The 13,354-nt window shown below is 33.5% G+C and overlaps 1 protein-coding gene across 14 annotated transcripts in view; it reads right to left on the bottom strand.

The window, feature by feature from the left end:
• OXR1 (oxidation resistance 1) overlaps window positions 1-13,354 on the bottom strand; it is a 445,002-nt gene that overhangs the window by 19,860 nt on the left and 411,788 nt on the right. For 12 of the 14 annotated variants that reach the window (XM_019467866.2, XM_019467864.2, XM_019467871.2 and 9 more), the window contains one exon: window positions 13,142-13,304. In XM_019467866.2, coding sequence (XP_019323411.2) covers window positions 13,142-13,304 — 163 coding nt within the window. Of the gene's footprint in view, window positions 1-1,074; window positions 1,267-13,141; window positions 13,305-13,354 lie in introns of those variants that run through there. The other 2 variants (XM_019467878.2, XM_019467880.2) reach the window with 2 other exon arrangements.

Below are 13,354 nucleotides of genomic sequence, written 5' to 3'. Positions count from 1 at the left end.
AACTGTATTAAAGTCTTAGCAAACTAATGATAAACACTTATTTGACCAATCAAAAAATACATGAAGGCTCCACTATTCTTGGTTTAAAGAAAGAAAAAAAAAAAAGCTGTGTTACCTATTCTGATAAATCTGATCACAATTTTAACAAATTTAATCATTTCAAATGGCTACATCCCTCTGTGCTGATGTACTTTAAAAACAAAAATTTGAAATTAATCAACTTAAAAATAAAAAGACATAACAAAGTACTCTCAAACCCAGTAAAAGGTAACACCAGTGAAATAAGTTTGGTATTTTCACGAGCTTAACATTTATGGGTGACAGGTTGCTTTGGAGACATCTTCCAAAGTTATTCTTGGCTGTAAGTATTTATTTAGCTTTATTTAAATTACCCACAATTAAAGTAAAAATAAAATTAATATTCATAAGGCAACTTATAATCCTAAATTACCATAGAAAGAACTGGCAACATGAGTTTCTAACAAATAATGCACATGTATTTTTACTGAAAACAACAGGAATCTCTAGTAAGGTTGAGATTTTCTCCGTACTAGAGTATCTTTTAAAGTTTCATTATTAGTTTAGCACTACTGGAAACTTTTTGGATAGCTTAAAAAAGTCTTTTCTCAAAATTATTAAAATAATAGTCTTTATACACAATATTATAAATATATGTAGTCTTCGATCCAGTCAATAAAAATTAAAGTTAATTCACTCTGGTTTTCTACTCAATTTATTTTTAAGAAAAAATTCTGAATATTTTCCTACAAAGGTCAGCTTAAATTAAAAAAATAAGGCAGCAAATAAAGATTTGATAACTTCCTGTTGATGTAAAATAGGAAAACCAAAAGACTTACAAAACAAAATTACAGTTTTTATTCATTTCCTTTTTTGAAGACATTTAGGATTAGCAGAAATAAAGGCAGTTTTCTGTAATCATACAACTTTGTATCCTATAAATATTCTTTGTATTCTATAAATATTCTTAAACTTTTAGAAATAGTATAATTTTTCAGCATGTCACCATAATAAGACTAGTAAATATAGAAATTGAAATCATTGACTAAGATTTACCAGGGTATATTTATGATTAAGTGGTTGATGTCTTCTCCCTTTTTTCCCATACCAGAGACGAGACATTTCCTTTCCAGAGCAAATTAAGTTATATCAAATCTCATAAGGAGTGTTTTAAAAAGCATTCTTCCTCTGTTAAAGATAAATTTTCAGCACAAGAGCCCTACTACAGTGACAAAAACAGTTTGCCAGAGACAAAGATTTGATTGACAAGACAGAGAGCTAATCACTAAGTAGTATCCATTGCAAAGATAGTTCTGAGTGGAGACTGTAAAGCCAGGGAGGGAAGAGAAGGTTTCCCATGTTTAAGTTTGGTTGCACTGTACCCAAATGTGGAAGAAAAAAAAAGAAAAGGCTCAAAAGTTTAAAGACACAGAGCATGTATTTGCAAACACGAGTACACTAAGAAATACACTAAAAATATGTCATAAAAAAGTACTAAGTGCAGTTTCCAGAGCCCCTCCTAAAGTGCACAAATGATTTTAACTAACATTTTGTTTTGCTCATACAGTCACACAATTCTATTCTTTATTTACATCTAAACAATCCAATAAAATGTCATCTTTTATGTGAGCATTTTTTTAAGCAATGAGACATCCCTCTGAGAACCATCCAACCCTATAGGCATTTCATAGAATGCCTATATAAAAATGAAGCAAATCCACAAATAAATCCTATACAAACATTAAAGTGACCAGAAAATTCCTCTACCATTATGCAGTCAAATTTTAAACTGCATTTTCTAATACCTAACTTCTTGAAAAGGTACTTATATTTACTATACCTACATATCAGTGGTACACTCAATCTAACCAAAGAAGTGAACTTTTAAGATTAAATATTATGGTTATAAACTAAAACTACCTAGAGCTCAATTTTAACTAGAATATCAATGCCATAATAGTACACCTGAATATTTCTTCCATTTTAAACCAGGTCCTCTTCCCTTACATCGTGTGTTCACATAAAACTGTGTACACACAATGCCACCCTTCACACATATACCACCTTTCTATAGTACACACAAACACTGAACCACACCTATAGCTCAACATCTTCTTCCTCCACATTCCATGATGTGTGTGCACAGAACAAAGCACACCCCACACTAAATATCCTCCTTCCCTCTCACACCAGCTATTCCCATCTCCCCAACCAGCCCAACTACACTTACCCTAACATCACTCTCCCACAGTCCCCTAGAGGTACTGTAACTATCTCCACACTCACCATACTACACACAGTCTCATTACACATACAGTGCACCATGGTCCTGCCTCCCCTCATATGGCACACCCCCCCATACACACCAACAACATGATCTGGCAGTACTGGGCTGCCATTTTGAAAACCTATCATCATTTACAGACAAATTTTCTGAAATTAAAAACACTATATATGTACCGAAATGTAGTTTAAATACAGAATACACACCCCAAGCATAGGATAGCTTATTTTGCTGGTTATCTTGTCAACATCCACCAGTACAGCTTCTTCCTAATACAGTTTTGATTTTGCTCAAGTATCTTTTTAGCCATGTCTCTGAGAAGGTTTGCTCCATATCTGGACAGGATGGATCCTTATAGATCTAAACCAGTGGCTCTCAAATTTTAGCTTGCCTCACAATCATTGATATGAAACATTTGTTAAAATACAGAATGCCAGGTTCCAAAACTAGTTTCTGATTAAGCAAACTAGAGTGGGCTCTGAGAATGGGCTGCTAATGGTCTGGGGACCATACCTTAATAAGAAAAACTAAACCACAATGAAATGTCACCTCACACCTGTTAGAATGGCTATTATCAAGAAGAAATAACAAGTGTTGGTGAGGATGTAGAGAAAAGGGAATCCCTGTGTAATACTGGTAGAAATGTAAACTTGTACAACCATTATGAAAGACAGTATGGAGATTCCTCAAAAAATTAAAAAAGTATCATAGATTCAGAAATCTTACTCCTGAGTATTTTTCCAAAGAAAACAAAAACATAAATTCAAAAATATATATTCACCTCTGTGTTCACTGCATCATTATTTACAATAGCCAAGATATGGAAACAACCTAAGTGTCTAATAATGGATGAATGGATAAAGGTGATGTGGTATATATAATATACAATGGAATACTATTCGGCTGTAAAAAAAAGAATGAATCTTCCCATATACAACAACATGGATAGACCTTGAGAGCATTATGCTAAGTGAATTAAGTCAGACAGAGAAAGACAGATACTGTAGGATCTCATTTATATGTGGAATTTAAAACAACAATAAAAACCAAGTTTACATATTAACAGACAGGTGGTTGCCAGAGGCAAGGAGTTGGATGGAGGCAGGCAAAATGGGTGAAGGGGGTCAAAAGGTGTAAGCTTTCAGTTCTAAAATAAACAAATCATGAGGATGTAACATACATGGTGACTAGTTAGTAATATTGTATTGCATATTTGAAAGTTGCTAAGAAACTATGTCTTGAAGTCCCCATCACAAGAAAAAAAATTTTAACACAATAAGGTGACAAATGCTAATGTTACACTTGTGATCATCTTGCATTACATACAAATGTCAAATCATTATGTTGTATACCTGAAACTAATATACTATATGTCAATTATATGTCAATAAAAAAACTGATTTAAGCTATTTGAGTGTTTTTCAGTGTCTTGAAACCAAATATTTCCTAATAAAAACATATCTAGCAGACATAAATGGAGCTCAGTAAATCTCCTTCTTGTCCTTTTTTTCAGTGTTTAGAAAACATACGAGGTCACTTAAATACTTCTAGATATCCCAGAGATTGAAGGAGATTTTATTTTACCATTAGTGTAAAATGACAGACTACAAAATGAAGTGCTTTTAAGAATATGACAAGTTTAAACGTTGAACATAATTCATAATTCAACCTGTTATAATTCAGATATTCAACTTAATAATCTTTTTCCTTGGGGCACCTGGGTGGCTCAGTTGGTTAAGCGTCTGACTTCGGCACAGGTCATGATCTCACTGGTGATGAGTTCGAGCTCAGCATTGGGCTCTGTGCTGACAGCTCACAGCCTGGAGCCTGCCTTGGATTCTGTGTTTCCTTCTCATTCTGCCCCTCCCCCACTCATGCTCTGTCTTTCTCAAAAATGAAATAAACATTAAAAAAAATTTAAATAATAATCTTTTTTTCCTCTACTTTCTTTATTGGTGTTGAAATTGTATCTTATTTCCTCTGAGTTGGGAGTGGTATACCAGAAACAATTATATGAAATATACTGTACTCAATATTTAAGGTAATATAAGTAATTTTAATATTCAAAATCATAAATTAGTCTGTCATTTATCCATCCTGTCTCAACACCCATATTAAATAAAATTTTGCATTTTTAATGGAAATTTTATAACCCATAACTTTTGGTTAGTTACTAAGGGAGAATATTAACAAAAAGCAAAACAGATCAAACTTTGCTGAGGTAGATAACATCCTAAGCTAACATTTTTGTTAGTCAAAACAGACAATATTAGACATGATTGATGAGTGTCAAATGCTACTGTGAGAAAATTTATATAGTCTAGTACTGGAGATCTGCTCTATAGCATAGTGCTTACAATAACACTGTATTGTATACTTGAAAATCTAAGAGCGTAGATTTTATGTTGTGTTCTCATTACAAAATAATAATAATAATAATAATAATAATAATAATAATAATAAAGAGGGTAGGAAAAAACTCTTAGAGATGATGGATATATTTATGGTACAGACTGTGGTGCTGGTTTTTATGGATACTTATGGATGTATAAGTCTCCAAACTTATCAACCTGTACATATTAAATATGCACAGCTTTTTGTAGGTCAATCCTACCTCAATGAAATGGTTTAAAAAAAAACTTCATGTAGTAATATTATTGAAGAAAATTTATATTAACTCATAAATTCTGTTTTAATCTAGAAAATAATACTTTAAGAACTTAATTGTCTGCAATAGGTATCACATTGACAGTCCCCCAAATTCTAATTGCTTTTAATGCTTTTGATTTCTACCTTTTTGTCAGACATTTTAAATTACTTTTGGAGTTATGGTTTGTAATATTATGTGATTTGATCAACATAAAAAGTATATTTTTCTTTAATTGCCTTTATCTAAGACAAGCGACCTCTCTATTTAATGACTTAGACACAGAGAGTACTTTCACTTTGAATAAAATCAGTTCTGTATGGATTTTGCTGGCTAGGCAGAGGAGTGGTTAAGAAAGTTTGTTTCATTTTATATATTGCCTCAATTTTAATTTTGGCATTACGTGTGCTTCAATTAAAAAAAATATCTTTCTGTTTAGGGCACCTGGGTGGCTCAGTATGTAGGTTAAGCGTTCAACTCTTGATTTCAGCTCAGGTCATGATCTCATGGCTTGTGGAATGGAGTCCTGCACTGGACTCTCTGCTGGCAGCATGGAGACTGCTTGGATCCTCTCTCTCCCTCTTACTCTGTTCCTCCCTGCTTATGCTTTCTCTCTCTCTCTCATCAAAGATACATATTAAAAAAAATCCTTTAAAAAATCCTTCTGCTTAATAAAGTATTGGAATACTCATTATCTGACAACTTAAGAGAGAAAATATTAACCAAACAATTTAAGTCATCTCAGAAACCAAAAACTGAATGAAATATATTTTTATCAATACTTTGGCAAGGGTGAGAAATGAGGACTAAACCAAAGCATATTGTTCTAATACTAATCATTACTTAAAAAAATTTTTTTTCTGAATACTTTTTATTTTTTAAATTTACATCCAAATTAGTTAGCATATAGTGCAACAATGATTTCAGGAGTAGATTCCTTAATGCCCCTTACCCATTTAGCCCATCCGCCCTCCCACAACCCCTCCAGTAACCCTCAGTTTGTTCTCCATATTTAAGAGTCTCTATGTTTTTTCCTCCCCTGTTTTTATATTATTTTTGTTTCCCTTCCCTTATGTTCATCTGTTTTGTCTCTTGAAGTCCTCATATGAGTGAAGTCATATATTTGTCTTTCTCTGACTAATTTCGCTTAGCATAATACCTTCCAGTTCCATCCACATAGTTGCAAATGGCAAGATTTCATTCTTTTTGATTGCCAAGTAATACTCCATTGTGTGTGTGTGTGTGTGTGTGTGTGTGTGTGTGTGTGTATACCCCACATCTTCTTTATCTATTCATCCACTGATGGACATTGGGCTCTTTCCATACTTTGGCTATTGTTGATAGTGCTGCTATAAACACTGGGGTGCATGCGTCCCTTCAAAACAGCACACCTGTATCCCTTGGATAAATACCTAGTAGTGCCAACTGCTGGGTTGTAGGGTAGTTCGATTTTTAATTTTTTGAGAAGCCTCCATACTGTTTTCCAGAGTGGCTGCACCAGCTTGCATTCCCACCAACAACGCAAAAGAGAGCCTCTTTCTCCGCATCCTCACCAACATGTTGTTGCCTGAGTTATCGATGTTAGCCATTCTGACAGGTGTAAGGTGGTATCTCACGGTATTTGTATTTCCCTGATGATGAATCATGTTGAGCATTTTTTCATGTGTCGGTTGGCCATCTGGATTTATTTGGAGAAGTGTCTATTCATGTCTTTTGCCCATTTCTGCACTGGATTATTTGTTTTTTGGGTGTTGAGTTTGATAAGTTCTTTATAGATTTTGGATACCAACCCTTTATCTGATATGTTGTTTCCAAATACCTTCTCCCATTCTGTCGGTTGCCTTCTAGTTTTGCTGATTGTTTCCTTTGCTGTGCAGAAGCTTTTTATTTTGATGAGGTCCCAGTAGTTCATTTTTGCTTTTGTTTCCCTTGCCTCTGGAGACGTGTTGAGTCGGGAGTTGCTGTAACCAAAATCAAAGAGGTTTCTGCCTGCTTTCTCCTCGCGGATTTTGATGGCTTCCTGTCTTACATTGAGGTCTTTCATCCATTTTGAGTTTATTTTTGTGTATGGTGTAAGAAAGTGGTCCAGGTTCATTCTTCTGCATGTCGCTGTCCAGTTTTCCCAGCACCCCTTGCTGAAGAGACTGTCTTTATTCCATTGGATATTCTTTCCTGCTTTGTCAAAGATTACTTGGCCATACTTGGGTCCATTTCTGGGTTCTCTATCCTGTTCCATTGATCTGAGTGTCTGTTCTTGTGCCAGTACCATACTGCCTTGATGATTACAGCTTTGTAGTATAGCTTGAAGTCTGGGATTGTGATGCCTCCTGCTTTGGTTTCCTTTTCAAGAGTGCTTTGGCTATTCACGGTCTTTTCTGGTTCCATACAAATTTTAGGATTATTTGTTCTAGAGCTCTGTGAAGAATGCTGGTGTTATTTTGATAGGCATTGGATTGAATATGTAGATTACTTTGGGTAGCATCGACATTTTAACAGTATTTGTTCTTCCTATCCAGGAGCATGGAATCTTTTTCCATTTTTTTTGTGTCTTCAATTTCTTTCATAAGCTTTCTATAGTTTTCAGTGTATAGATTTTTCACCTCTTTGGTTAGATTTATTCCTAGGCATTTTATGGGTTTTGGCGCAATTGTAAATGGGATCGATTTAATCATTACTATTTTAAAAATGAAAAACACTATTATGCCATATAATCTTTTGGCACATAATACTAGTGAACTCATATTTTAAAATTTAATCAACAAGTATAAACCTGGGAGGTAAACTTCTAAATAAATCGATTAAAGTTAATATAATAAAGTCAATTACTTAATTGTTTTTATCATTCTAGGGGCAATCGATGTTTTAGTTAGTAGGTCTGGAGTATGAAAGATACTGAAGTAGAAGTGGTATAAAATTAACTTTGGAGATGAAAAATGGAAAAATTTTTGCCAGCTTTTATCCTAAAAAGAGTGAAAGTCAACCCAAAAGAAGTGGGACAAAAAAGCAATGTAGCTTAAAAAGCTCCACTTTTGAGACCTGTGTCATCAAAGCAGCAAGACTGGCATACCCAACATGTGACACTTTGAAACCCAAAACTTTCGGAGGATTCTAAATGAGAGTCTCTTGAAGTTGGTACTTGGGGTTGAGGTAATACCACCTGAAGGGTGCAGTCATGAGCCATGTGGTACTTGGTGACAGAATAAAATTGACTTACATTACTGTAGTATCACTTTCATTTCATGATAAGAAATTTTAAAAATTCCATTTATAATACAACAGATAAATTTAAAAGATGAATGCAAAATTCACATGAGTCTTAAAGACAGGCTTCAAAGGTATTTTAAGCTTATCAGGGTAGCCACTGCATTAGACTATACTATTAGATTCTTGGGCACTTGTCAAGTACATCAAACTTCAAAAGGTATTTGATGGACAAGTTCAAGAGGTGGTGATGAATGACTCACAGCCTGGTATGTTTTTAGTTTCCCTCTCCTTGTAGTGCCTCTAAGTACACAATATGATAAAAATCTTTTGGTGTATAAAGGGAGCTATGCCTGAAGTAATTCTGCCTGACTGTTATTGATAAAACAAACAAACAAACAAAGAAACAATATGCTTTTAAAAATCAAGGCATAAAATAATTAAACCATTCTCCATAGTGAACCAAATTTATGTTTTAGGTATACAGATGCAACACACAAAGTAAGAGGAATTTTTTGAAAAATATTTTATACAATGGAACTTCCATGACAGGAACATGAAAATTAAATTACAGTATGGTCAATGTAGTGTGAAAGAATGTTCCACAGTCTTAGCATTGCATATGTTTAACACAACATGTGAAGTGATGACATGGGATAGCAGAGTGGTTTTTCCCCTTTTATTGTACAATGTCATCACCTAAGGAGCTGTACAGAATACGGACTTTGACTTGGTCTGAGGTGACCCTGAGGCAGTAAGTTTTGAAAGCTCCCCCAAATGATTAAAAGTTTCTGCCAAGACTGAGAATTTGGTATGGTGAAAAGGACTATAGGCTCTGAATTACCGATTAACTATTATGATTTGCTACAAAGAGGATTTGGGCTAAGTAAGAAACAAGTTTAGAGAAATTATCTGTAAAATAAAGATGACAGTCTATGATTAGATGGGTTGCTCTAGATCTAAGACAGAATAACATTTTGATAACACTGTGGGGAAGCTATCAGCAAAATCTAGACTGTAGGACATCCTAGAGAAAAAAAAAACTGATTTCTTAAAAATGAAAATTACGAGGAAAAAAACAAAGCACAGCAAAGAAATAGAGAATCTACATTTACAGAGACTTAGGAGACATTTTAACTGACTGAAACATTTGGAGCTTAGTTGCATCCTGATTCAAAGAACAAATCATAAAAATACATTCATGTTACATATATTTTAAACATATTTATGACATTTGAAGAAATGTGAACTGGGGAAAAGGAAGGATCATAGAATAAGTCGATAAAGCACAGTGATTGGTATATGCAACTTCATTATACTATTTATCTCTATTTTTGTTTGTTTATCAAATCAAGGCACTATCATCAGTAAATAGTGCCAATAGGCATCTTTCCCCACCTTTACCTTAAGACCTTCCAATACTTTGTTGAAATGTCATTAGAATACTTCCCTTGTCACGCTGTGTCACTTTTTCTCTCTCAAAAAGAAACAAACATTAGGGGCGCCTGGGTGGCTCAGTCAGTTAAGCATCCAACTTCAGCTCAGGTCATGATCTCACAGTTTGTGGGTTCGAGCCCTGCATCAGGCTCTGTGCTGACAGCCTGCTCAGAGCCTGCAGCCTGCTCCAGATTCTGTGTCTCCTTCTCTCTCTCTGCCCTTCCCCCCACTCACGTGCACATTCTCTCTCTCTCCAATATACATAAACGTAAATATTAAAATTTTTTTAAAAAAGACCTTAATTTAAGAACATTAGAAATTGAAAAACAAATAGGACTTTCAATGTGCATATTTCAGAACTGAATTTATTTCAAATATTATAGAATTTTTCTTGGTATCTTAAGTGCACATTTTAGTAATTTGGGGTGCCATAGTTTGGATTAAATTTTAACACATTTGAGAGTAATGATGAAGGTAATGTTGAATCTATAAAGAGTTAATAAACAGTGGAGACACCAGGGAAAATAATCCTGGAAGATTAAAGAATAAATATTTTCAGATTATCATAGTATATAGAGAACATTTGTTGCTGACGTGCATCAGAAGGACAAAAACAAATGGATTACACTTATAGAGATATGTTTCTTTAAACTCACTATTAAGAAAGAACTTTCTAACAGAGTTCTCCTAAAATGAAAAGTACTGCCCTTTGAGGTGATAAACTCTACCACGGAATTATGTTAAAGCAGAACAAAGAACAGTGTAAAATAGGAGAGGCTGAACTGCCAGTTAATTCTAACTTCCAGCATCTATAAATTTATGACCGATTTACTACAACTGGCATAAGAACTTATTTTAGGATGTAGACTATCATGAAAAATGAGCAAAACTTTTATATCCTATTTTAATGTATGCCCAAATTTATTCCTTAATCCAATAAACAGTAATATAAAAATAATATTGAGAATGAATTATATGCTTGCATTGTTTTTAGCTCTGAGAACACAGTCATGTATGAAGCTGACAAAATCCTGCCCTCACGGCGCTTACAATGGGAGAAGGACAGGACTCACACAGAAGAGAAGTTGGAGCAGAGTAAGTTAATCATATGCAAAAGTTTTCCCAATGTATAAATAAAAAAAAAAGCAATATGCGATTATAAATTTTCTAGCAAATCCATTAAAAAAAAGTTAAAATAACTGTTTTTTACTTAACTCAATATATCTAAAATACTGTCATTTCAACATAATCAATATAAAAATTAATGATATTTTACATTTTTCTTTTAATTCTAGATCTTTAAAATCCAGTATATAGTTTGTATTTACAGGGAACATGTTAATTCATACTAGCCACATTCCAAAAGTGCTGAATAGCTACATGTGGGCAGTAACTATTGTAACTATAGGAATTCGTATGTTCTGCACTACAGCACCCCTCAAGTCAGACATTAAATTTTCACAGTAAATACCTAATGGTGTTTAGATTTAGATTTATTTAGATTTCATAAGACTTACAGTGGAAAATTCATTTATCCTAGTTATTCCAAAAGTATTAAAAACTTATCCAATAGCTGAATCAAGTATCCACGTTAAAATTTAACTAAAATTAAGAAAAATTAAAAATTCAATCCCTTAGTTGCATTAGCCACATTTCAAGTACAAAATAGCCACATAGTAAACATGTGGCTACCAGACTAGACAGTACAGGACTGTTCCTAGACAACACAGCAAAAAGTTTCTAAAATTAATTTTTTTCTCTGCCATTTATTTTTTATTTGAATTAATTCTTGTTGAAAACAAGTGAGGAGACATTTATTTCTTCTTTAGAAATTTCAACTTGCAGAATCTGCCACAAGAACTGAGGCAATTCCTTTGAATCAAAATAGTTAATAATCAAATAATCAACCAGACAGTCTATCACTTCCAAGGTTAAGTGCTCCAACTCCAATGGAGAAAAGTCCATTACCTGATTGAAAATATTGCCACCCACCTTGCCACTCAAGTTAGAAACTTCAATGTTATCTAGATGTCATTAAATACTGTCTTAATACCTAGGTAATAATACCTGCTTTAAAAACTTAATTTCATCACCTTCCACTCCACCTTCAACTGTTGCTACCATAGTACAAGTACCCATCTTTGATCTTCTATTTTAAAAGCTTCCTAAAACGAATTTTAAATACACAGAGACTATTTACGTATGTCAACACCCATGTAACTAAGCTTCACCCAGAATAAATACAGAATATTTCCAGTACTCTATAAAAGTTCCTTCTTGTCCCTAGTGACTCTCTCAACCCCCAGAAACTGGCAGTTTCATGGACTTTTGATTAGTTCTGCCTTGTTGAACTTCATGTAAATGTAATTATATAGTATATACTCTTTTATGCCTGGCTTGATTTCTTTAATTAAACACATTATCTATGAGATTCATCCATGTTGTTGCCTATGCAAGCAGATCTTTTTTATTGCTATGTTATTTGGAATTTCATGAATTTTCCAAAATTTATTTATCCATTCTCCTGATAGGAGGCATTCAGGTTGTTTCCAGTTTGGGGCCTACTGTGAATAAAGCTGGTATGAAGATTAATAATGTTAGTTAAAGTATTAAAGAACCCAAAATAAATGTTCAATATATGTTACTTCTTTCCCTCCATAATATTGGAGTTACAGTACAAATTGATGCTGAACAGACTACACAAAATGAACTTAATTCAAAATCAGGTTCACATTTTAAATGAAAGACTTGCCATGTATACCTTTAATCATTATACATGTTAAGTACATGCACCATAAATTCATATCACATAAACCACAAACATTAACACCAAATGGATAACAAAATTTAATCCCACATAGAATCACATTTTAGCATCTGCTCTATATTTTCTAATGCATCAAGAAGACATTAATCCAAGCAACCACAACAGAAAAAACAGATTTTGCCACCCCATCAATCTGATAAGACAAAGCAGGTAAAACATTATATGTAATATTAAAAGATGTATTTCCAAGAGGTTACAGAAAGCTAATTAGTGTTATTCTGGCCATTTAAACAAGTTCAGTAAATCTGAGCATGTGAAATTTTTACACTTTGTAAAATTAGCCTAAGCTTAATTCCCTAGCGTTAATGTAAATTCATTTCAAAATAATGCTTGGGAATGAACTTAGAAAGCAGTGCTAATTTGAATGAACGTGTCAAATGACTAGTGTACTTCTTCTGTGCAGGAAATAATATTAAAAGGAACCAGATCAGAAATAAATGTTTTATAAAAATTAGTAAAACAGTAATTAGTACTCTAAAATATACTCAATAAGTCATTTTATCGTTGATAAGTTGCTTCTCTAATATTTTAAATCAAAAGGAAAATAATAAATAGTAAACCAAGGTCACTAATCAGATGCATTCAATAAACATGTATACAAGGAAAATAAACCTTTAAAAATTATCCTTTTGTGCAAAGATCACTTGACTTTGCCTGTACTACTATAAAGCTATAAATTCACACGAAGTAAAAAAGATCCACAAAAAATCTGCACGTTTCTCCTTACCTCCCATTCTCTGGCTGCAGCTTCATTAGTAGAATCCTCATTTGTTTCAGATTCTTCAAGCTTTTTTACTACTATAAATCCAGGTTCTCTGGTACATTCACCAGTATCTTCTGCATATATTTCTGGACTCCACTGAATGAAGAAGGCATACAAGTGGTCTGTCCTGTTAGAACAAGTGACTATTTGTTAAATATCTTCACAAAACTTGAAGAC

This window comes from Panthera pardus, unplaced genomic scaffold (assembly GCF_024362965.1).
Source record: "Panthera pardus isolate Hobbes unplaced genomic scaffold, ASM2436296v1 HiC_scaffold_7, whole genome shotgun sequence".
NCBI classification, from domain to species: Eukaryota; Metazoa; Chordata; class Mammalia; order Carnivora; family Felidae; genus Panthera; species Panthera pardus.
This window is presented reverse-complemented; position numbering and strand designations above follow the sequence as displayed.